The sequence below is a fragment of the Marmota marmota genome, unplaced genomic scaffold, assembly GCF_001458135.2.
Source record: "Marmota marmota marmota unplaced genomic scaffold, marMar, whole genome shotgun sequence".
NCBI lineage: Eukaryota > Metazoa > Chordata > Mammalia > Rodentia > Sciuridae > Marmota > Marmota marmota.
Window position 1 is genome coordinate 4,959,973 of NW_026000174.1, and position 24,438 is coordinate 4,984,410.

The window sequence follows — 24,438 nt, forward strand, 5'->3', positions numbered from 1 at the left end:
GATGATTTTCATCTGCATAACTTCTTTAAGATTATCTGTTTTAATTTTAGACTTGACAAACAAGCAAAAACAGTCCTGACTTATAGTATAAATTTAGTATTTTTAAATGAATAAGTGGCTAAATAAATGGAGGAATAAATGAGTGTTCCAGCCTGCTATTTGGAATTTCTTCTTTATCCAGACATTGTCTGGACACTCTAGCTAGCCTGATGAATGCTGTGCAGGCCTTCCATGAGGCATAGTTATGGAAAAAATGACCCTGCTGTAAAATAAGTGCAAAATGTCTCAGCTGTGTAAAATTCCACCAATATGTTTTTAGAAGACTTCTAAGACATCCTGAAATAGCAAAGCATTGTGTCATGCCTAAACAAGTATTCATGAGACTGTGCTTCATTGTGATTTCTGTGTGTGTATGAATGTATGATATATGAATTTTATATGTATTTATATGTATATGTATGTATATGTCTATATATGTGTGTGTGTATATATACACATATTATATATATATATATATATATATGTATATATATATATATATATATATATATATATATATATATATATATATATATATATATATATATATAATATNTATATATATATATGTATATATATATATATATATATATATATACATATATATATATATATATATATAAAATTTTGGTGATAACCTAAAACCTTCATCTGCATATTGTCTCATCTGCTGCCACTTTGTCATGGTGGTTAAAATCTTTTGGATTCATTCTAGCATGAGAATGTAATATACCCTCAGGCAGATGTACAACTATCTAACATTAAGTGCTGTGAAATAGCATTATTTGGGTAATAAGGTTTATTTCTAAAATTCTGTGTTGTGCTTTACTAATAGAAATCTGTGCCTTGACCTTCTGATGAAGCTGCTGTTTTCAACTCAGCTTTAATTTTTTTTTTTCTGAGGTTGTCACTTTTACCATCTGGTAGCTGTTTCCTCTGGGAAAGAATGAGCTGCATGCACAAAAACTCTGAAGGAAGCATTATTGCATAATTTGCTTGCGGTCAAAACCAATACTCTGGTAGTTGGTCCATCATTTATTGTGCTGTTGTAGGTATTAGAGGACTTTATAAACACATTGTGTTTTTGAAGTGTATCACAAAGGATTGAATGTGGCAAGTCACATTTATGCCCGAACGAGAATTATTAACTTGCCTACAGTACAGTGATGAACCAACATTTTCTTTCAGTTCTCCTTACCCTTGGATTTCAGTGTCTGAAATATTCTTTAGGGAATCAAAGAAAAGACTGGAGGTTATCTTTTTGGTGCTTGAATCATTAGAAAAATATTTCTACTGCAAATGAGAAAAAAAGTAAATGCTACTCCTCCCTGCTTCTGCTACTGAGAGGATAAATAAAGAACCAGAGATATCTTTTATATTCTAGTTAAGTACCTTCTAGAAGAAACACACGTTTCTCTGTTGCACTTCAATTCAGTTTGTTTACTTTTACTTCAGATGTAGAAATGCTCTAGAGTTGATGCTGAGATCTGAATGCTTATATTGTGTCCCTAAAATCCTTCATCAAATATGAGCTCTTTAGAGAAAATGATTTAGGCAGAATTTCACTTCAGGAGATGAGAGAAGACTCTAAGAGGAACACAAAGTAGATCTGAAGCCTCGTTTTCTTTTAAAGCATGATTGGATTTTGCCTGTGATTAGGGAGTTAAGGGGGAAACCGTGGAGGTGAATTAGTTCCTAAGGCTTCTGTTGGGCAGACTATTATCTAGTGCACCTCTTCATACAGCAGGAGTCAGAGTATTTTTCTTTTTCAAAAGCTAAACTACTTAATTTTCATAACTGGTAGAAGCAAGAATAAATAGAAAAATGAATTTAAATATATGAATTTAAGGAATATCTAAGATAAAGCTTAAATGTTTACTATATGTTATGGTTTAGATATGTGGTGTCCCCCAAAAGCTTATGTGGGAAATAGTGCAAGAGAGTTTAGAGGTGAAATGATTAGGCTATGAGAGTTTTAACCAAATCAGTGCATTAATCCCACATAGGGATTACCTGGGTGGTAACTGTAGGCAGGTGGGGTGTAGCCAGAGGAGGTGGGTACCTTTGGGGTATATATGTCGTCCTGGGTGAGTGGAACTCTCCCACTCTTTCTCTGCTTCCTAGAATCATGTCCCCAGCTGCTTTCCTCTGTCATAACCTTCCTCCATTAATGTTCTGCCTCACCTAAGGTCCCAAAGGACGGAGATGACCATCTATGAACTGAGATCTGTGAAACTCTGAGCCCCCAAATGAACTTTTTCTCCTTTAAAATTGTTTTTGTCAGGTCTTTGGGTCACAGCAGTGAAAAGGCTGACTAAAAACCATAGTAATAACTATAAAATTGCATTTGTTTATTCATTCAATGAATATTTATTGCATACTCACCATCTGCAGCCATGTTTAGGTGCCCATAAGTTAAATTAACACAGTTCCCCTTTTTAAATCTGCTCTTTATAATATAATATGATAAATGTGGCAGCAGATAAAAGTTCAGTGTATTCGTAGAGTACAAAGAAAGCCTAAGACCAACCAGTGAGTCACGTGAGCTTCACAGAAGACATGATATTTGAATTGAACTTGGATAAATGAGGGAAGAAGCCATGGTGATAGAAATGACAGGGTTGTATTTGGGAAAATATAAGTAGAAGGAGAGAGGAGAATGGGGGGAGGAGGGAAAGATCCAGACTTAAGTTGAAAGACCCAGCAAGTGAACTGCATTTTCCACTTTTTAAAGCCCATTTTACTGTATTTTATTTTTGAAGTATAATTAGAGTAGGATTTATTTAAGTGAGAAGAGAAGAGACAGAACTTCCACAATGCAGGAGAGGATCTGATAGCAGGAAAATCTGTTTTGTTATGCCACGTTCATTCACCTAAGTATAACTACTTTGGGGGCACTTACAATGTACACAGAACACATCCAATTTTTGCCTGCTTGACTTTACATCAATTTAGGCATTAATGGCTTCATATTTTTGAGAGTTAGTCTAAAGATAAAAGCAAATACATACTCCAAAACATAGTTAGAAGTGGAAAATGGCATATCATCACTATGCTCCAAGACCCTAGAAGCAGGACCAGTTGCTTTCATTGTGAGGCTTGGAGTGGTGTGAGACAAAGTGACATGGCCCAGAACAAATGACAATTAATTTAATCCCTGGGCAGGCAGAATTCACATAAAAGGATAAGGGAAATATGAAAGGCCAATGTGAGTGAGTGAGTGAGTGTGTGTGTGGGTGTGTGTTTATTTATTTATCTATCCATCTATTTATCTATATATAGCAGAGTGAGTAGTGAGGTTGTTAAAGTGATGCTTAGGAAAAAAAAAACTGGTAAGAAATGAAGGTTAAAAAACAGAGTGAAGCTTCATTACCTAGTGCTATAAATGTTATGCTAAATGAATTTGGACTGCATCTCTAAGAAGTAGGAGGATTTCCTTTGTCCTTCTGGCATTCATTTGGTACTTAAATATAGTGATATTTAGTGTCAATATATATGTTTGTATACATTATATATGTGTATGTATGAATGTGTGTGTTTGGGGGGGGGATGCCTATATTTATCTTCTGTTTCCTGACAAGATGCTAAGTTTCATGATTTAAGAATTAAGGATTTCTGGGCTGGGGATATGGCTCAAGCGGTAGCACGCTCCCCTGACATGCCTGCGGCCTGGGTTCGATCCTCAGCACCACATACAAACAAAGATGTTGTGTCCGCCGAAACTAAAAAATAAATATTAAAAATTTCTCTCTCTCTCACTCTCTCTTTAAAAAAAAAGAATTAAGGATTTCTTTACATGCATAGGTTGAGTCGGGGCAAGATATACTTTTTATTGAGCACCTGTTATTTGCCAAACAATATCAGATGCTTTTACACATGAATTAAGAATTAACTTAATGAATTATGTCAGGAATTACCTGTTCATTTGTGTGGCTATAAAAAAAAATACCACAGACTGGGAAACTTACAAAGAACAGAAATTTATTCTTACACTTCTGGAACCTGGGAAAATTACAATCAAGGCATCAGTAACTTATTCTCTCAAGAGGGCTGCTCTCTACTTCCAAGTTGGATCCTGCAATACTGTGATCTGTGTGTGGTGGGGGGCAGGCGGACTTTGTGCTAGCACAGGGCAGAAGGCAAAAGGGAGAAACAGCAATCATCCATAAATAAGAGCAGAGTGATTATGACCTCACCACTCCCCAAAAGGTCCCACCTCAATATTGTCACATTGGGGATTAAGTTTCTGACATCTAAATTTCAAGGAATACATTCAGATCACAGCTGGAATAAAGCCCACATCTATATCCATCAGCTTCAAAACTTGTGCTTTTTCCACTATCTTACATTGTCTCATCGATCAAGTCGTTTATTTTTTGAGTGCTTATATGTGCCTGGCGCTGTTCTAGAAATGGCCTATATCACTAGTGAACATGACAGAAATATCAGTGCCACCTGGAACTTATATTCCATTGAGGTAGTCAGACAATAAATTTAACAAGCAATTATAAAAATAAGCTAAAATGATGATAGATAACTTGGAAAACATGGCAGGGTGGTAAGACAGGAAGTGACCTAAGATGGTAGTGAGAAGAATGGTTGGTAGTCATGACATGCTCCTTTGGGGTGGTAACACCTGGGCTGAATCTGAAGAATAAAAAGAATGTAAAAATTCTGCAAAAACAAAGACTCCATGGAAGAAATAATGTTGAAGTGTTGGAGGACCATGAAAGGGGACATGATGGCTGGAGCCCAGTGGGAAGGATACAAAAGGAAAAGACAGGTTTTCATGACTTAAAATTCTTTCATCCCCTACAAATGCTGTAAGATTTAGGTATTAACTCAAATCTTCAGATTTCAAAGAGAGTATATATCTCTAGCTGGAATGGAGTGGCCACATCAGGGCTTTGCCTCTGCCCACCTCCCCACTCCCAACGTGTATACAATGTGATGGAACATTGAGTCCATTTTCTTAGATGTTTTATGGGCAGAACTATGAAGTTAGGATTGTTTGGATACCATTGAACAGATTTTTGAAGTCAGTGACAGTGATAGACTAAAAATTTGGATTCCTGCACCAAAATGGTGCTGATCTCAGAATAATTCTGAAATTTATAAATGATCTTTTAGTAAAAGAAACATACTCCATAAATAAACTTGCCTGTAACAAAATTTTAAAAGTAGGACTTTGAAATCATTTACCACTGCCAATAGTCCTTGCATCTTTCAACTTGATCATAAAGCTATGGAGGCAGCAGTGTTAGGATGTCTTTTATTAATGATAATACTTTGTCTAAGAATGTGAAGTCCTAATAGGCATGCAGGAGCTTGTGATGCAGATTTCAAATGGGTAAATGTGCTCTTCAATGTGCTCTGAAAAGCACAGTTGTAAAAAAGCAGAGCACACTAGCATAAAGGGACCAGGGGAAGAAGGAGGGAAGGGAAAGGAAAAATTCTTAGGGAATGATACTGGCCAAATTATATTGTTGTTCTGTGTGCATGTAATAATATTTAACAACAAATCTCACTATTATGCACAACTACAATGCACCAATTAAAAATATGGGAAAAAAACTAGAGGGCTTGAGAGGTGCACCATTTTTCTCCTGAGAGGATCTACTCTCTCCCTTGAAAGTGTCCTCTTCTCACTTTTCCTATCCCTTCTAATAAATTCATGCTTGTCCCTCTGAAGAAAAAAGAAAGAAAGAAAGACAAGCACATCATATTGAAAATCCTTATGCTTTGGGAGTTGGTGCTTCATGCCATGTCCTGAAGTAGGGAGCGATCTATTAAGTGGATGAGTATCAAAGTGTCCTGGATCCTATCTTCTCACTCCCCGAAGCACTTTGCCTCAACTCCTTAGGTTCTTTTTCAAACTAAGAAAATGTATAAGAATTGAAGAGAATTCCAAGAAATTATAATACCATCTAATATTTTATTGGGCACTTTGTGTAAATAGCCTTATTGTCATTTATTGTGCCCTTGTACTCTGTCATATTAAGTGATTTATGAGAACTATATCATCAAATGTTTATAATAGTAGTTCTTGAACATTTTAGCCAAAGGATCCCTTTTTATACCTGAAGTTAATGAAGACCCCTATTTTGTTTTTATGTATTCTACTAATATTTACCATATTATAAATTAAAACTGAAAAATTTTAAAGTATTAGTATATTAATTTATAAATAACAATATAAACCTATTATATATGAACAGAAATATTTTTTTAATTAAAAATATATTTTTGAAACAGAAAAATGACTAGTAGGAAGAATGTCATTGTTTTATATTTTTCAAATCTCTTTAATACCTGGCTTTATTTAATATAGCTAAATTCTATATTTAGATACATCTTAATAGATTCTCATATCTTTGTGTATATTTAATCTGCTGTGTATGTTGTTTAAGTCAAAGCAAATGAGGCAAGTGTTGGAGTTTTTTTTATTCTTATATGAATGGGGAAAAGCAGAATGTTTCCATTGCCTTTTCAGATAATTGTGTATATTATTTGAGACTGCACTAAAACTCAACAAATGGTAATATTTTTAAAGTGTAGTTGCAATATGAAGTCTATAACCATATCAATGAATTTATACTGTTACACTAAAGTTTATACATCTATCTTGCACTTAATGAGCCTTTGCTTATGCATTGTTTCGTAATATTACACATTGGTTAATTGGAAAATGTTGAATTACTATTGAGTTATGTAGAACCTACACATGTTGACACATTTCATTATACAATGTTTAAAAAGACATTTGTCAATATCACCATTCATCCAGTCAGAAAGTGGTATTTTTGTTGTTTTGTTTTGCTTTTGTTTGGTACTAGGGATAAAACCCAGGAGCACTTTACCACTGAGCTACATCCCCAGTCCTTTTCATTTTTTATTTTGAGACAAGTTCTCACTAAGTTGCTCATGGCTTCCCTATGTTCCTGAGGCTGGTCTCAAACTTGTGATCCTCCTGTCTCAGTCTCCTGAGTTGCTGGAAGAACAGGTGTGCACCACTACACCCGACCAGAATAGTTTAAACCTTGGGAAGATGTCATACTTACGGTGGTAATTGCAAGATTCTAAACTGGAATGTTTTCTTGAAAACTCAAATTTTACTTTTGACCACAAACACTGTCATTTATTTTTCTCAAAAGAAAAAGTTTCCTTCATTAGTTTTCAGGGAAGTTTTTGCCTATTACAATATAGTAAATAATCTTAGTTTGTATGTCAATCATTCTTTCAAATAAAAATAATGTTCAATTAAAACATAATTTAGTTTGCAACTCAAATAATTGCAGTGTTTTTTCTCAAAAACAAAGCCATATACAATATGCATACATTTCTATTATATGTCTCTCTCACTTCATCCCACAGAATATTATGAATCCATAGATCCAAAGGCTTAATAAACTTAACAATTGCATTGCTTCACTAAAGACATCCCCAAGAAGTTGAAATTGACTTTTTTTGTAAATGTATGTTGATTAATCCCATTTTTGCTAGTGTATCTTGCTGCCAATATCCTATTTTTTACTAAGGCACTAATAGTTTTAGCAATTTGTATCTTGCTGCCAATATCCTATTTTTTACTAAGGCACTAATAGTTTTAGCAATGTTGCTTTTCTGCCATCAGCACACTTCAAAAACACATAAATCACATCATTATTTGATCTTAAAGACACTTTGAATATTGCTAATTTATAGCCATAAAAAAGGCAGTCCTATTCCTTTTGTTCAGGTGAAGAAACTAAGAATCATCCAAGATCTGCAGCCAAGAAATAGTAGAACTCAGATCTGAGCTCAGTAGTAATGATTACAGAGTCTTTATGCCTCCCAAGGGAGTGGCACCTAAGAGGTGACAGCAAGTGTCCGCCTCCATCCCTCTTGGCTTAGTCAAGATTGATTGAGGTTTATGAAGTCAGAGGTACAATTGGTTATTCCCATAAGGGCATTTTAAAGTAAAATTGTCTTAAAGGGATACGAGATTATTATCACTACAGCAAGTGAGAATCTATAGTACTGCCAAGGAATACTAGTAAGAAAGCGTAAGTCTATGTTGCCAGGAAAGGAAAGCTCTGGGGAACAGCTTTAAAAAAAAAGAAAGAAAGAAAGAAATCTTCATGGTGTAGTAAAAAATAAAAGGATTGCTTTATTTCAACATTAGTGGTTTTCAAAGATTTAGGGGGAAAAAGAAATTTTAAATAGATTATTTGAGAGAAAATGGTAAAATTATATTTTTGAACATAATAAATCTAAAGAAATGGTGTATAAAGTAATCATCCTCTAATGTTGAAATTTTTGTGATATCCTGGTCAATAGGAAATGAGGAAATTAAATAGGTTAGAAGCAGTAGACATAGGAAAATAAGATGGAAAGAAAACTAGAATTACTCCAGTGATGGAAACAATAGAGTTTGGCAACTGTAGTTGAAAGAACACAGGGAAAGAAGCCAAAGGACACAACCCAAGGTTAATTTGAATATTGTGCCATATCTCCAGTGTTACTCATGTATAAGGCATGTGTCCCAAATAGACTCCAGGCTTCTTAAGTACAAGAACCATGCCTTTTATATTCTTTTGTTTGCAGAGTTTGTCAAAATGTTGCACACACAGTAGATACTCAGAAAAATGCATTATTAATAGATAATTGACCCCATTAGCCTTCTTACATTAAAGGTAGCACTCCCTTTTCCTGAGCTTTCCAGATTAGCTCAACCATACAATTTTATTTGATTGTCCTTCCGTGTAGTTTAATTCAGCAAACATTTACTTGGCTGTCACCAGAAATTTGATTGAGAGATAGAAATACAATTGCAAATACAGCGTAACCCCTGCTTTCCAGATACTAAGATTATAGAGAAAGACACATATGCAAATGACTTTGTGATCTGCTTGTGTTGTGGATAAAGTCAGTGGAAGCACAGGGAAAGGGCAATCACATCTTTCTGTGGAAACTGGAGAAAACCTTCCAGGTAGCAGCTGAAATGGACTTGGCTGTTTGAAGAAGAATTTATTAGAGAAGAAGAGAAGCATTTCAGGAAGAAGAAGTAGTTCAATTCAATTCATGCAATAGTTAATTCAAGTCTTTTCATATTCAGGTGTTACATGATTCTGGCATAGAAAATGAATACCTGAGTTTTGATGCTTTGTATTATTACTCACCATAGAATGGGGAAGGCAAACATTCGAACAAATACAATACAACATGCTGTGTGCAATAGTGAAGTGTGACCCCATTACAGAAGTACAAAGAGGAGAAAAGTGAAGGGAGAGTGGACCTACTTTGAGCCAAGAATTTTTCATTACATGCTGTCAAGGGGTATATAAGACAACAGAGAAAAAAAGTATAAATTAGTCAGAGATAGCAGCTTACAAAAGAGTACCCGCAGAATACATCACTGGCTTGAAAATGTGTTTTCTTTCATCCTCACGATGGTGAGCTATCTAGCAGTCATGCGCGTGTGCCTCACAGACTGCCAACTACAGGGAGCATAATACACCAAGAGCCCAGCTGCTATGCTCTGAAGCCTGAAATTTATTCTGGAGTTTGCCTCAAGCTCCTTCTTCCCAGGGGCTTCTCTGAGCCAATGACTGAGCACTGCAGGGCTGCAAACCAGAGTGCATTCTGTGAGAAATAGAACTCCTATGATGCATCCTCAACTGCCATCTAGAATGTTTCCAACTAACCATCCTTCCTTCCCTCCTTCACTGGGGGTCACTAGTAGTCCTCTCTGTTACCCCATTTTCAGTCACAAGCATTCCCCTTAATAGCATTCTTATATTTAATCCTATCTTCACATCTGCTTCTCAGATAACCTGCAATAACACAGCCTAGTCTATATTATATATAAATCTAACAATTTCCCAATGTTTAAAATTTACCTAAGAAAAACTAATTCCTGGCTATCCCCATGGGGAAAAAGACTCACCCAGCAATAGGCCCCCACTACAATATCAAGAAGAGCTGAACTGTAGCTCTTCTCTTTAGATGAGATGCATGCTCATCCCCTTCTTTTAACTATTTTATTCCTGATGCAAAGCGCAGCTGCCATTTAACCACATTCTTGCTTTGTTATTTTACCTTTCCTTGGCCCTGTTTCCCTCATCTTGTCTTTTCTGCCTTCATGGACATTCATGTTTGAGATTCATTATTTTGAACGCATTACCACTCTGACAAGGAAGGAGTGGAACAACCATGAGAAAGTTGGAGTGAAGAGAATTACTCAAAAGGTGAAAAGCAATAAGGACAACAAACAAAGTTCTGAACTACAGCAGTGACAAGACAAGTCAAGAGGAGCTGGATGAATATGTCTAGAGTGGATCAATAAGATTTGAGGTTTAATAAAATGAATGGATTGATAGGCAGGCACAAGTTAAGGATGCCTATCATGAGATACCCCATTTCTGTCTTTTCTGTACACAAACTGTTTTAAACAGATGTCTGCTTAAATCATTTTCAGAGAATACCAGCAGAGCTGTTATTAGAAATGGAAAACTTAATGGGAGTTCAGAGACAGACTCCACTCTTACCAACTTACATTGAAAACTATATTGAGGGCTGCTGAGAAATATGTTTACTTCTAACAGCATTTCAGTTATTATTGCAGGATCTGATATTGCTTAGAAATTTTGTAGTTAAGATGTCATTGACAACATCCCTAATCAACATCTTAAAATTTCACAGCCTAAATATTACATTTGATCCTATATTGCTCTCTTGCCTTCTGACTCAATCCACCCAGACTATTCTTTATCCAGCCAGACTGTAGACTTCCCTTGAATTAACCATGGTAAAATCTCATATTTGTCATGTTGCTCATTATTGAAATAATCTAATTTTTCCAAATATTCTTAGATCTGACACTTAGAAGACTTTCACATATACCCTCAAAGAGTTGTTGTTAGGTACAAAGGATATAACTGTGCTTGAAACTTCTTTCTAAATATTGCTGCAATAACTCAAACTCCTATTTTCTGCCCATATCTTTACTTTCCTCAAGGAGGAAGTTGCAAGGTGTAGCTCAGTGGTGAACTACAGAAAGTACACAAGGAGTGTTGCCAATTTATCAGTGTTCTTTCTTTAGCTATCAGTAGTTTTTTTTCTTCCTCTGGATTGATACCAACAGATGTCTCAAACTTGAAAACATTGAAAGTGAAGTCAGTTAATTCTAAACTGCTTTCCCCACCCTCACCGCTCTTCTCCATTTCACACTTAGCATCCCAGTCCCACATGCATCATCTGATTCTTCTCTTTGCCTCACCTCTTATATTCCAGCCATCAGTAAGTCCTATCAACTCTACCTCCAAATCATCCACAAAACTCACCACCCAACTGGGACCAACTAGTTCAGCCACCATCACTCCAACTGGTCTCACCATTCTCCCTTTAACTCTCTCTGGTAAGTTTTCTCAGAGCAACAAGAATAATCTTAAGCTAAATCAGATCATGCCACTCTCCTGTTTAAACATTTTATGACCTAAAAACTTAATGGTGCCGACTAAGCCCACAGTTTCTGACCCTGCTACTCTCTCACCTCATCTTTCCCTTTATTTCCTTACTACTCCCCAGCTATTCTGAGATTGCTTTAGTTCTTTGAGCAAGTTAAGTTCTCTCTTCTTACAGAATCTTGAATTCCAGTCTCTTTCATATCCTACCCCTCTTCTCGTCTCTCCATTATCATCTCTTTCTACCCTAGGTCTTTCCTCACTTTTACTGGAAAAATGGCCATTTTCCATTCTTCCCTGCATTTTTAATTCTCCTCCTGTCTTCCAGGGAAGCTTCAGTGACAGCCACAAAGTACCCTGATTTGATCATCACTTTAATCCACTCCTAGGACTATCAGTGAGTGCTCCTTCATCTCTGAAATCTTCAGCCCTGAAATTTCAGTGTCTACAACTTGCTGTTCTCTCTTCCATCCCCTATCCTCCAGAAATCTGTACTTTGACCTTGTTGTGATCCCCGTCTTTTCCACTTCTTTTCTTTCAGTCTATGAGCATCTTCCTTGCTTCTCCTCTTTTCCTAACTGTACTGACTGACTTATTGAGAGTTTGCTCTTTCACCCTCATCCCTCAAGCAACCAAACCTTCCATTTTCACTGCACATTTACTAAGCACCAAGAGAAAGTGCCATAACATGCGGGTATCCATAGTGCTGCTCAGCAAATCCCAATTGATCCCTAAGGTTCTCTTTTACTTCACAGCTCCAGGTCCAATTCTTACTGCTTTATTTAAGTCTCCAATTTCATTCTGTACCTTTCCTTTGGATTTCTTCTAAGTGCAGATAGTAAGGGCATATCATTGTTCAGCTTCCTTCTTCCACCTTAAAATAACACTTTGCCTACAAGAATGCAGTTATTTTTATCTCAGAGAGGAAGATATGCCTTCCCTATCCACAGCCAAGTTATGCAATCACAAAAGCAAATTTTCATGTTAGAAAAGTTTTAGAAATATAGTGTGTAGAGAGATATATTTATAAGAAAACATTAAAGATGGAGTTACTCAAAGTGACAAAAGGAAAAGATGCATAATTTTCACACAGACTGAGAGCCACTATTAAATAAGTGAGTATACTTTCTAACTTTCTATGCATACATATTCCCAAATGAGTACAATATTTAAGTCCTACTTTGTATTCTCCTTTCTTTGCCTAAACCTTTGTGTAGAATCTTTTAATGTTACCATATGAACTTGCACAATGCCACTGCACTCTTGTGTGGCTTTACCCTGTGAAATTCATCAGTACCCTCTGGTAGAACTCAAGGAATCTGGACTCTGACCCCATTCTCACTCCACTTCCTTCAGGATTTTGTTGCTCATGTACTCTCCTTGCCTCTTGTACCTTCTTGCACCCTTTCCAGGGGTTTCTTTCCCCTAGCCCACAAACATGCCTGCGTCTCTTTTCTGCTGTACTCTTTGGACATGCAAAATAGAAAAAAATCTTCTTTTTTTTCTATTTTGCATGTCAGGAGAAAATGATTACTGATAGAAAGGTCCATTGACTGGTAAATGCTTACATTGCTTTCTTTTCATCAGGCACATATCTCTTCTAAAGCAAAAACTTTTTCACACATAAACACAAACTGTAAAAAAGTCCACTTTCTTTCTTTTTTTTTTTAATTTTTTTTTATTGGTTGTTCAAAACATTATAAAGCTATTGACATATCATATTTCATACAATAGATTCAAGTTGGTTATGAACTCCCAATTTTACCCCAAATACAGATTGCAGAATCACATCGGTTACACATCCACATTTTTACATAATGCCCTATTAGTAACTGTTGTATTCTGCTACCTTTCCTATCCTCTACCATCCCCCCTCCCTCCCCTCCCATCTTCTCTCTCTACCCCATCNCTGCATTAAAAAATGACAAAATCATAGAATTTGCAGGGAAATGGATGGCACTAGAGCAGATTATGCTTAGTGAAGCTAGCCAATCCCTAAAAAGTCCACTTTCACTGTGTCTGCTCTTTCATTTCCCAGGATTTCCTGTCTGCAGTCATCTGGCATGATCCTTCCATCTAGTTGTTGAACTGCTTCCTCTCCACCCTCTCCCATCTTGTTAAATCTGTGTTTACAGAGTTACCAACCCCCAAGTGAAGTCTCCAAATGGCTTCTGTACACAGAAGCTTCCAGAAAAATACAATTCTGTAGAGCAAACTATGGAATACTCTAAACAGAACTCATATTTAAGTGAGGCAAGCACTTCATAGTCCTGGACTGAGAAAAATATTTCAAGTTATACGTACTGTTGGAAAGCATATAAAAACAGAAAAATTTGAGCAGAAAATGCTCTATTTAGTTAACTGTAAGCAACAATAGTTAAAAATGTTTACATTGCTTTCTTACCTGTATACCCTGTATCTACAGCTCTGAGGCTATTTATGTTTTAATATTGCAGTGTATGGTACAAAAAGTGGAATGAAAAATAATGTAAATGATATAAAAAAAGTAATATCAATAAAAAAAGCAGAATCTTATTTTTGATTAACTGTCTGCCATTATAGATTTACTGTTAAAAAATCAAATGACTTGTAGAACAGTTTGGAAGATTATTTGTCAACCAATGGACCTTTCTATCAGTAATCATTTTCTCCTGACACGTAACCTTAACATTTCTTTATTTTAATATGCTATTGCCAGTTTTCACATGTTTTGATAAAACCCTTCTACCTACTTATATTTCTGAATATTCTATTACATTTTTGACCAGTGGCCAAGTTATGGACTATTAATTCTCAATCTAAATCTATTGCTCATTTGGGAATATGTATATTAGAAACCTTCAGATTAAGACCAAGGTCCTTAATATATATGTATTAATACATAATATACACATACATACATACAAACCTATAAGGTATAAATTTATAATTTAATATGTATACTTTTAGTATAGATTATATTAAATAAAAATAAACCACAGTCTTTGCTACAGCAGATATGTAGAAGATAGATGTGTGTATTGCTGACTCATGGCTACTGGGTGTTAAATAAACTGTTGTGTGTTCCCAGAATGAGATAGATGTATTGGACTCTTGGGGTTGGTAAGATGATATATACAATTTCAGTGTTTATCAAAAGAGGACATTGGTGTCAAAGTTGAAAAAAAAAATGGAGTGTCTTTTTATCTAGGTTTTACTTACCTGACATCATCAGTCCTGACTACCTCCCCATATTTTCCCCCTCCTTCAGTATTTCTAGCTAAGTTATTTTTCTCAAGAGGAGTAACTTATAACAGCTGAATGCATTGGTCCATATCTATTGGATGAATAAATGAAGGCATGAATGAAGGAATATACTATCTGGCACCTATTCCCCCTTGTGAGGACCCTTTAAACGGTGCTAAAGAAACTGAACTAACTTTGATTATTACCCATGTACATTCTCTGCACTCTGCTAGTGCTTACTTTTGTCTAATAATCTTGTGAAGTAGTGTCACCATCTCCATTTTAAAGATGCAGAAACTAGACTCAAAGTTAAGAAATTTATTCACTGTCACACACCTAACAATGTCAAAACCAGTACTCAAATTCAGGCCCATGTGGCCCCAATACATGATTGTCCACTAAATCGAACAAAATCATTAGAAATATTTAAAACTTGTAAATCCCTTAGAACTAGATCTGGCACATGGCTTGTTAAATAAACCAAATTTACAATACTAAAAAAAAAAGAAATATTTAAAATACTTTCTTGTACTGGCAGAAGTGGTTTACATCCTTTCCCAAAACAGAAAAAGGTACTTTATTATTTTATTATTATTATGATATCAAATTACCCAGAATTCAGAAGAAGCAACATGCTATAATAGAAAGAAAATAGTATTGGATTCTAACAAAGCTAGAGTTGAACCTGAAATCCAATATGAACTCGCTTTATGTCTCCAGATAAATCATTTCACTCTTCTCAGCCTCAGTGTTTTTTTGCATTTGTTTTTCATATACATAAAGACATAAATTCCCTCTCTGCTGAATAGGGAATTATAAGAAGCCTAGATCATTGTTTAACATAGAATAAAAATATTAGTTCCCTTGAGAGTATTTTTAGTAATTTACTAGGGACTATATAATTTTTTTAAAAAGTCCTCTTATTAGAAAGTTTGAATAAGTAAATAATTTTACTATTATTAATTAAAATGAATAATTTGCCTGTTAAAAATAAGTAATTTTCTTTGAATTCTTACAGTAGCAATCAGTGTAACTAAAATCTCATAATAATGAACATTTCCATTGTTATTAAATGATACAACCATCTTACTGACTCTAAAATATTCCAAAATTCAGATATATGTACCACAGTATTTTTAACCATTCTCTGTTATATGAATGTTTGTTTTCAGTTTTGTGTGTTTTGTTTTCAGATACTAAAGTAGTCCTGAATTTGTTAGTCATGTGTGATTTAGTTTGCGCATGACTTAGATTGAAGAAAATGTGTCCTTATGAGCTTTTCTCAGTGAAGAGCAGTAAACAGGGGAATTGGCTCATTTTGTTACATGATTCTATTTATTTTTTATTAGTGCACTATAATCATATACAATATTAGGGTTTATTTGGATATAATCATACAAGCATGGAATATAATTTGATCATTAGAAAAATATTGTTGCAACAAACTTTGAACACAAGCCTTTGCACACATTGCTGGTTATTTATTTAGGATAAATTACAGTATTTTAAAGAAAAATTTAATTTCTGAAAATCCAAGAAATTCTTTGTCAGTAGACAAATGTATGTGATCATGATATCACCACATATTTTCCTCTCATTTTTATTTAAATCCCATTTGGGGAAAAACTTTTAATGAAAGCGGAGCTTTCCTGGGGACATTATATTTATAATATTCGTGACCATCAAGTAAGTCATAAAGTGTTTTTCTTTTTTGCTGATTCTTTTCCTGAGAGGAAATGGTGAGAATTACAAGAAGTACCATTTGGATAGACGATAATGGGCTTGTGTTTCTTGGAAAGAGTCAACAAATGTGGAGGATTGGTAACCAGGAGAAAGAATGGCCCAATCCAGCCACATTCATCGGTCATGGAATCTGCACAACTGTAAGGACACAGTAGCCCACTCAGAACTCTGTGCAGGTGCTACTCTTACCAGTAAGACACCTCTAAGTTTCCATTGAATGAGTCAAGGGTCAACATTGGGTTAACTAGCCATGATTTTCAGGATCTAATAGTGTCAGCTAGAGGTCTGCCTGTCCACATGGAGAGATTGCTGCTCAGAAGAGAGAGGAGCTGAGATCTGCCCATGAAGTTGGCAGGCTCTAGGGTGATTGTTAGAGGTCTGGAATGATTCATCCATGCAGAGCAGCAGGCAGCAATTTCATTGCCACTTTTTGTTTTCTGTCCTCCATTCCATTGAATGTTGCTAGCTGGTAGGAGAACCAAAGAGAGAACAATATGAGGAGGTGGGAAAGCACTTCAAATAATTCTCTCAACTGAATTCAGATGAACCTCTTCTAAAGAATTGTGGTGACTGGCCAGATTCAGCTGGCAGACTGGTTTGAATAGGACTACAAAAGTTTGCAGGAAATTTTGGGACCAGAAATACAGGGCAAGTTACATTCTGTTTATATCTACCTCTCTCTATTGTGGATTTCCTCATCCATCCATTATTTTCCTTAGAGTGGGTTTGGGGTCAGAAGAATGTATATTAGGGAATGCCAGAGCTACCACATTCTTCATATTGTAGTCAATTGTCAGATCAAAACTACTACTTCAAAGATTTGTTTATTCACAGAATAATTTTTAAAATTGCAACAGTGATCTACTTCCCCTGCTAACATTTCTTTAAAGCATTCCTTTTTTCTCTGTTGCAAGAGAAACAAAAGAATGTTTTGATATCATCCAAATTAACCTTTCAATAGATGCCTGAGTCTCTTCTGCCCTGAGAGGAGCCTTGAGTGAAGGACACTCCATTCCTTCAAAAGCAAACATCCCCAAATTGGACAGTTCATTCTTCAGCTGAGCTGAATATGTGAGCTTTCCTTTTTTTTTTTTTTTAATTTTTATAGCCACACAGAACAAAATGGCTTTTACTTTCAAATTACATTTCTTAACACATCGTGGACTTCTATCATGCCCCATCTGGGTCTTCTCTTTAGTGCACATATTTTCAGCAGATTTTTTTGTCCATTCATTCATTAAATGTTTATTGACAGAGGCTAGGGATATAGATGAGTTGGTAGAGTGCTTGCCTCGCATGCATAAGGCCCTGGGTTCAATCCCCAGCACCACAAAAAAATAAAATTAAATTTAAATAAATAAATAAATATTTATTGGCAATACTATGTATCATATGAGGCACCAACTAAATAAGGATGAACAATACATACTCCCTACCTTCTACATGCTCAGCCTGAAGGAATGTTAGAAATAGATAACCCAATTTAACGATGCCTGGCATAGGTAAGCATAACAATCTACAAAAACACAAATAAGGAGTGACCTGCTTAGAATCAGGTAATTATTTAACATTACTTTGACCAAACCAAATTCAACAACATTGATGATTCACTAAAACTTAATGAGATTTATCCCTCAGATACAAAGATGATTCAACATACGCAAATCAATAAGATATACCACACTAACAGAGTAAAGACAAAAATCATAATCATCTCACTAGATGTAGAAAAAGTATTTGAAAAATTTCAATATCCTTTCATGGTTAAAACTATCAACAAATTAGGTATAGAAAGAATGTATTAAAATCCAATAAAGGCCAAATAGGACAAACCCACAACTAACATCACATTCGACAAAGGACAGTTGAAAATCTTTCATCAGTGATCTGTAATAAAAGAATACCCATTTTCATCACTTATATTCTACGGATCCTAGCCAGAGCAATTAACCAGGAGAAAGAAAAGGCATACAAATCAAAAAGGAAGAAGTTAAATTGTCCCTGTTTGCTAATGACAGGATCTAATATGTAGAAAACCATAGACTCCACCAAATAGGTGTTATAACTGATAAATGAATCAGAAAAGTTACAAGATACAAAATCAACATGCAGAAATAAGTAGCTTTTCTCTACACTAACAATGGACTTCATGAGAAAGTAATCAAGAGACCAAACTCATTTACAATAACTACAAAAAATAGTAATAAATTTAGCCAAAGAAGTGAAAGACCTATGTATATAAAACTATAAAACATTAAATGAAAGAAATTGAACAAGAAAGAAAAAAGTGGAAGGATAGCCTGTGTTCATGGATTGGAAGAATTAATATTATGAAAAAGGCCCTAATACCCCCCACCCCGCCAAATATCTACAGATTCAAAGCAATCCTTATCAAAATTTCATTTTCATTTGTCACAGATATAGAAAAACAATTCTAGAATTCACAAGGAACCACACAAAAGTGCAAATAGCCAGAGCAGTCAATAAGAAAAAAGAATAAAGCTAAAGGCATCATACCACCAGATTTCAAACTATACTGCACAGCAATGGTAATTAAACAGCATGGTACTGGCATAAAAATAGACATATCAACCAATGGAACAAATAGACCAGAAAATGGAGTATACATTTATAATCAACAGAACTTTAACAAAGGCACCAATAATGGGGGGGGGGATAATTCTTCAGCAAATAGTATTATGAAAACAAGATATCCATATGCAATCAAATGGAATTGAACCCTTATGTCACACCACATACAAAAATACACTCAAAGTGGATTAAAGACTTAAACATAAGCCCTGAAATGGTAAACCTACAGGAAGAAAACTTGGAGGAAATATGTTGGTTTGGGCAAAGATTTTTTTTTATTTGCCCCATAAATACAGGCAACAAAAGCAATATAGACAAATGGGATTGTATAAAAATTAAAAACCTATTCATATGAAAGGAGAAAATTAACAATGGGCAAACTATGAATCAGGAGAAAGTGTAAGCCATACATCTGATGAGAGATTGATATCCAAATAATAGAAAATGCAAATTAAAACCATAATGAACTATCACTTCATATGTTAGAATGGCTTTTAACAAAAAAGACAAATAATAAGTACTGGTGAGGATGTGGAAGAAAGGGAACCCTGAACTTTAACAAAGGGAGGAAAGGGAACAGAACTTTAACAAAGGCACCAATAATGTGTGTGTGTGGGGGGGGATAATTCTTCAGCAAATAGTATTATGAAAACAATATGGTAAGAATGTAAACTAGTATAACAATTATGGAAAACAGTATCCAGGTTCCTCAAAACACTAAAACTACCATATTATCCAGAAATCCCCTTTCCTATTTACCCGAAAGTCTTGAAATTAACATGCTGAAGGCATATCTCTACTCTATGTCATTGCATCTCTGTTCACAAAAACCAGGTTGTGGAATCAAACTAAGTTTCCATCATGGGATGAATGAATAAAGAAAATTTGGTATGAAATGAAATAGTAGTTAATATTTTAAAATGTAGAGATCAGGGCTTGAAATACATAGATCAGGGTTAGATCTCTTGCCTAATATACACTAAGCTTTGGGTTCTATGCCCAGCACTGCAAAAAAAAAAAAAAAGAAAAAGAAAAAGAAAAGAAATGAGTGAAGAGATCCTATCATTTGGGACAGCATGGATGGAATTAGAGAACATTATGCTAAGTGAAATAAGCTCAGAAAAATTGCACAGTATGGTGAGTAAAGCTCATAATTGCATCCTATATATTTCCATTTTCCTGAAAGCAAACTTCTAATGTTTTCTTCACAGGAAAATATTAAATATTTGAAGGAATGGATTAATTTATTTTTTCCAAATCATATTAAAAATGATATCACCAGTTCTATCCCATTATTACAACTTATCAATCTGTAAGAAAAAATTAAATTTAAAAAACACTACCTGGAGTCCAAGCCATCTGGACTGCAGCTTAGAAAATGTAAAGAATTAGGCTAAGCAATGGGAGATAAGAAGTTTCTGGTAGAGAAATCAGCATGAGTTTTCTCTCTTCCTGGCCAAGAGAAGAGGTGTAGTGTGTTTCCTGCAGGTAAGAGCTGGTAGTTTGGTTCAGTGTTCCCAAGGGCTAAAATATGAAGCTGAAAATAAAGCTAACAAGGCTAAGAACTAGATTGTGAATATCTTTCTCAAATGTTGAAGTTTTGTTTGCTCTCTCCAAACATTGATAATATTAGGGGAAAGCATCTGGGTATCTCCCAATCTCTGCTTCCTTTCTTCTTTCTGTACTCCCATTAACCAAGAAATTATAATCCCTGAGATATTAGCTCTAATAAGAGCAATACGCTTCAGTTGATGTTCTTGGAACTAGATACAAATTACTTTGAAGATACTCATCTTCCCATCCTTTTGTGCGCTAGACCTCTGGATCTTAGAGAAACTGCCTTATCTATCACCTATGTGCTGTCTCTCTCCATGGCTATATATTTGACAAAGCAGTCAAGGTTACTTACTATAAAATGTATTCATCACCAGATGCCAGACTATCACTACTTTTTCTGCTGTGCCTAGAAATCCATGATAGCAGAAGTCATCTGCTCTTAATCTTCAGTAGCCTTAGATTAGGGTCAGTCACATAGGAGATCCTCCACCCACACTGACACAAGTCACTGGGTTTTAATAGGTACTTACCACAGCAAACGGATTCTCATATGCTCTGTTCTTTTGATCCTTATGATTAAGACTTATCTCCACTTATCTCCATCTCCTCCTGGCCTTCTTTGTTTCCACTGTCTATTTCTTGGACCTGGCATACCCTTTCTCTCCTCAGGGATTTTAACATGAGTTCTCCCCTCCCTGTTGGTGTTCTCCCCTCTATGTCACTAAGTCATATTTGGTCCCCCTCTTAGCTACTCCTACATTCATACTTCCTCTTCACATGTCTCATAAACTGATACTATCACTGCTATAGCTCCAGAGCTTATCTAATGCCAGACACAGAGATGTTGTTAAATATTTTAAAAACTAATGAATACTCTATTGCCATTAAGTAACATCTCTGTTCAATGAACATGGAATTTTTAAAGAACAAGCAGAATTACAGAAGATGTCAGAAATATAAAGAGTAAGGATTTAAGTTGCTCTGGCTGGGTTATTAGTTTCAACCTTTCAACATAAATATACAACTGTGCAATAACCTTCTGGAATTCAGTTTTCCTAATTCAGTCAAGAAAAAATGCTAAATATTACCTTGACATTTGCAGTGATATAACTATCTAGTTATAGCTGACTTTATCTTGACATTGAACTTTTCTAACTAATTGAGTGCTTTAATTAATTACTCAGGATTAACCATTAAATTCTTAGTCTTCATTTCTTTTTACCCAAGAGTGGAACTTAATCAATTTAGTAAGCTATATTTATTGTAAGAATATATGGAGTAATTAAATATCAAGTGACAGGAGACCAGTTAAATAAATGATGGCATAGGAACTTAATGAAATATTATTTAGCCATTTAAAATAGAAAATTTAAAGACTGCCTAGCTATACAGAAGGGTCTTAAAATGTAATATGAATTGGAAAAATTTCAGAACACAATTATAGAAACATAATGTAACCGTGGAGATAGGTATTCAAAGAGAACACGAAAGAAATATGTTAAGTAAGATGGGATGTGAATTTTGAGGAGACATTTAATTATGCCTTACATATGAATTTTAGAAGGTTTTATGTGTGTTGGATGTTAGCTCCTCAATCTATAGAAGTATGGAAGTTTTATTAAATGTAAACTCTTGAAATTTACACTTTGTAGCATTATTGCATGCCTTGTCTATTACTACTACAAATTAAAACCTGTTTGTTGTTGAAAGTATTTCACATGTATTTTGACAAGAAGGGAGTCCTGCCTTCTGAATTCCAACCGTGTTACATAGGAAAACATTTATTTGATGGATAATGCACATTAGGAAAAAAAAAAAACTAGATGTAACATAACAAAAACACCCACATTTCACTATTCTATCAGATATTTTCATATAGTCTATTTCTTTCCATTATTTCTCATATGAATATATAATTTTTGCAACTGATACTCTAAAGACTCTAGGACTTTTCATAACACACAATTTATAAGCCTTTATTTCCTCATTCATAATGATCATTTTAATTTTTGTATAAGGGAAACTTTTTTAAAAAACAAAAATGCAATGCCCCTTGAATTCTTGCAATGCAGTGACAAATGAGTATTTTTCCTGACCTTCCTTTGTCTGCTGACTATGCACTTTATGGTTTTGCATACAAAAGTGCCTGTCACCTGATTTCCGTTTAAAGAGTAACATGATAACAGAGAGTGCAAGGGGCTAGGTGTTAGATGACACCCACATCACTTAATGTCTGCTTATTGTTTCTACAGGGGAATTCTGGACTGGGATTCAGTATTGCTGGAGGGACAGATAATCCCCACATTGGAGATGACCCTGGCATATTTATTACAAAGATTATACCCGGAGGTGCTGCAGCAGAGGATGGCAGACTCAGGTAAAGATCTGAAACTTTAGAATTATTTGGAAGTTGATCTGATGCTTCAATGAGACACACTTGTACCTTTGGAGAATAATAATTCTACAAAACTCTTATATGTGAGAGGGAAGGTTGTCAAAGCAAGCTTTCTGTAATGCCTTTGCAGATCTCTTGCCACTTACTGATTTTTGAGTAGTGGGGTGTGGTAGAGTACTTGGTAATTGCCAACACCTGCGAGGCTTCTTTTCCTGAGCACTGGAAAAGAAGAAAAAGACAATGAAAGAAACACTTTGCAGTAGGGGAAAGAATACGTAACTCTGAGTACAACAAAGACAAATGGGGACTTATAACCAAGGAGGGGATGGGGATCAGTGGATAGAAAATTGAAAAGAGAAAACATCAGGGAAAAGGGGGATTCTGGCTAAGGGAATTTGACAGGATTCTTGTTGAAGGCAGGCCAGAGTGACGGTGGAGGATGAGGAAATTCATCAGTTACTAAGAGTGAGGGACTTTTGCTAAACTAATTCAATGGGATTCTAAAACTAGAATAAGGAGGTCAAAGACCAAGCCCAAAGTTGAGGCCTAGTGGAGAAGAAGGCTCAGAGGAACCTTACTCGAATTTGATCAAGGAGAGTCTTTGTCAGATGGCACAAGGAATCCTATAGAGTAGAATGGCTCTGGCTTGCATGGAATTACACAGGAAGGTGACACAGGAATGGCACTAATGTAAACTTCATATCCCTTTCTTGTTCTGCTTTGCATTAAGCATGAATGATAAGCCTGTTTGCTGTTTTCTTAGGAATCCTTCAAAGACACTTGTTCCCTATCTAGTCGTTCTGATGCAGTGATTAGTTTTGACAGCTTCATCTTGCAGTTTGTACAGGACAAATTACATTTTGTTTTTCAAGTATACCTGTATTTCCTATCAACAAAAAGAAACACTTCCATAAGGAAATCCATCATATTTGACAATAGAATTTCCAAGTCAAATTGACAAAGTTATTTTCAGAGTAAGGAAATATGCAGGTTGAAGAGTGAGAGGTTTCAAATAGATGCTGTGATCCAGGCACAATGGCACTCACCTATAATCCCAGGGACTCAGGAGGCTGAGGCAGGAAGATTTCAAAGTGTGAGGTCAGCCTGAGCAACTTAGTGAGACTATCTCAAAATAAAAGGGCTGAGGATGTGGTTCAGTGGTAAAGCACCCTGGTGTTTTTTTTTCTTTTTTTTTTTTCTTTTTTTAAAGAGAGAGAGAGAGAGAGAGAGAATGTTTTTAATATTTATTTTTTAGTTATTAGCGGACACAACATCTTTGTTTGTATGTGGTACTGAGGATCAAACCCAGGCCGCACGCATGCCAGGCAAGTGTGCTACCACTTAAGCCACATCCCCAGCCCACCACCCTGGTTTCAATCCTGAGTACCACACCAAAAAAGAGAAAAAGGGAGGTGAGAGGGAGAGCGGGAGAGCGAGAGAGAT

The 24,438-nt window shown here is 35.4% G+C and overlaps 1 protein-coding gene across 13 annotated transcripts in view; it reads left to right on the plus strand.

Annotated features, from left to right (window-relative positions):
- The window catches only part of Dlg2 (discs large MAGUK scaffold protein 2), a 917,250-nt gene that overhangs the window by 312,380 nt on the left and 580,432 nt on the right, over nt 1–24,438 (plus strand). For all 13 annotated transcript variants that reach the window (XM_048787977.1, XM_048787981.1, XM_048787974.1 and 10 more), the window contains exon 4: nt 22,853–22,977. In XM_048787977.1, coding sequence (XP_048643934.1) covers nt 22,853–22,977 — 125 coding nt within the window. The remainder of the gene's footprint in view (nt 1–22,852; nt 22,978–24,438) is intronic.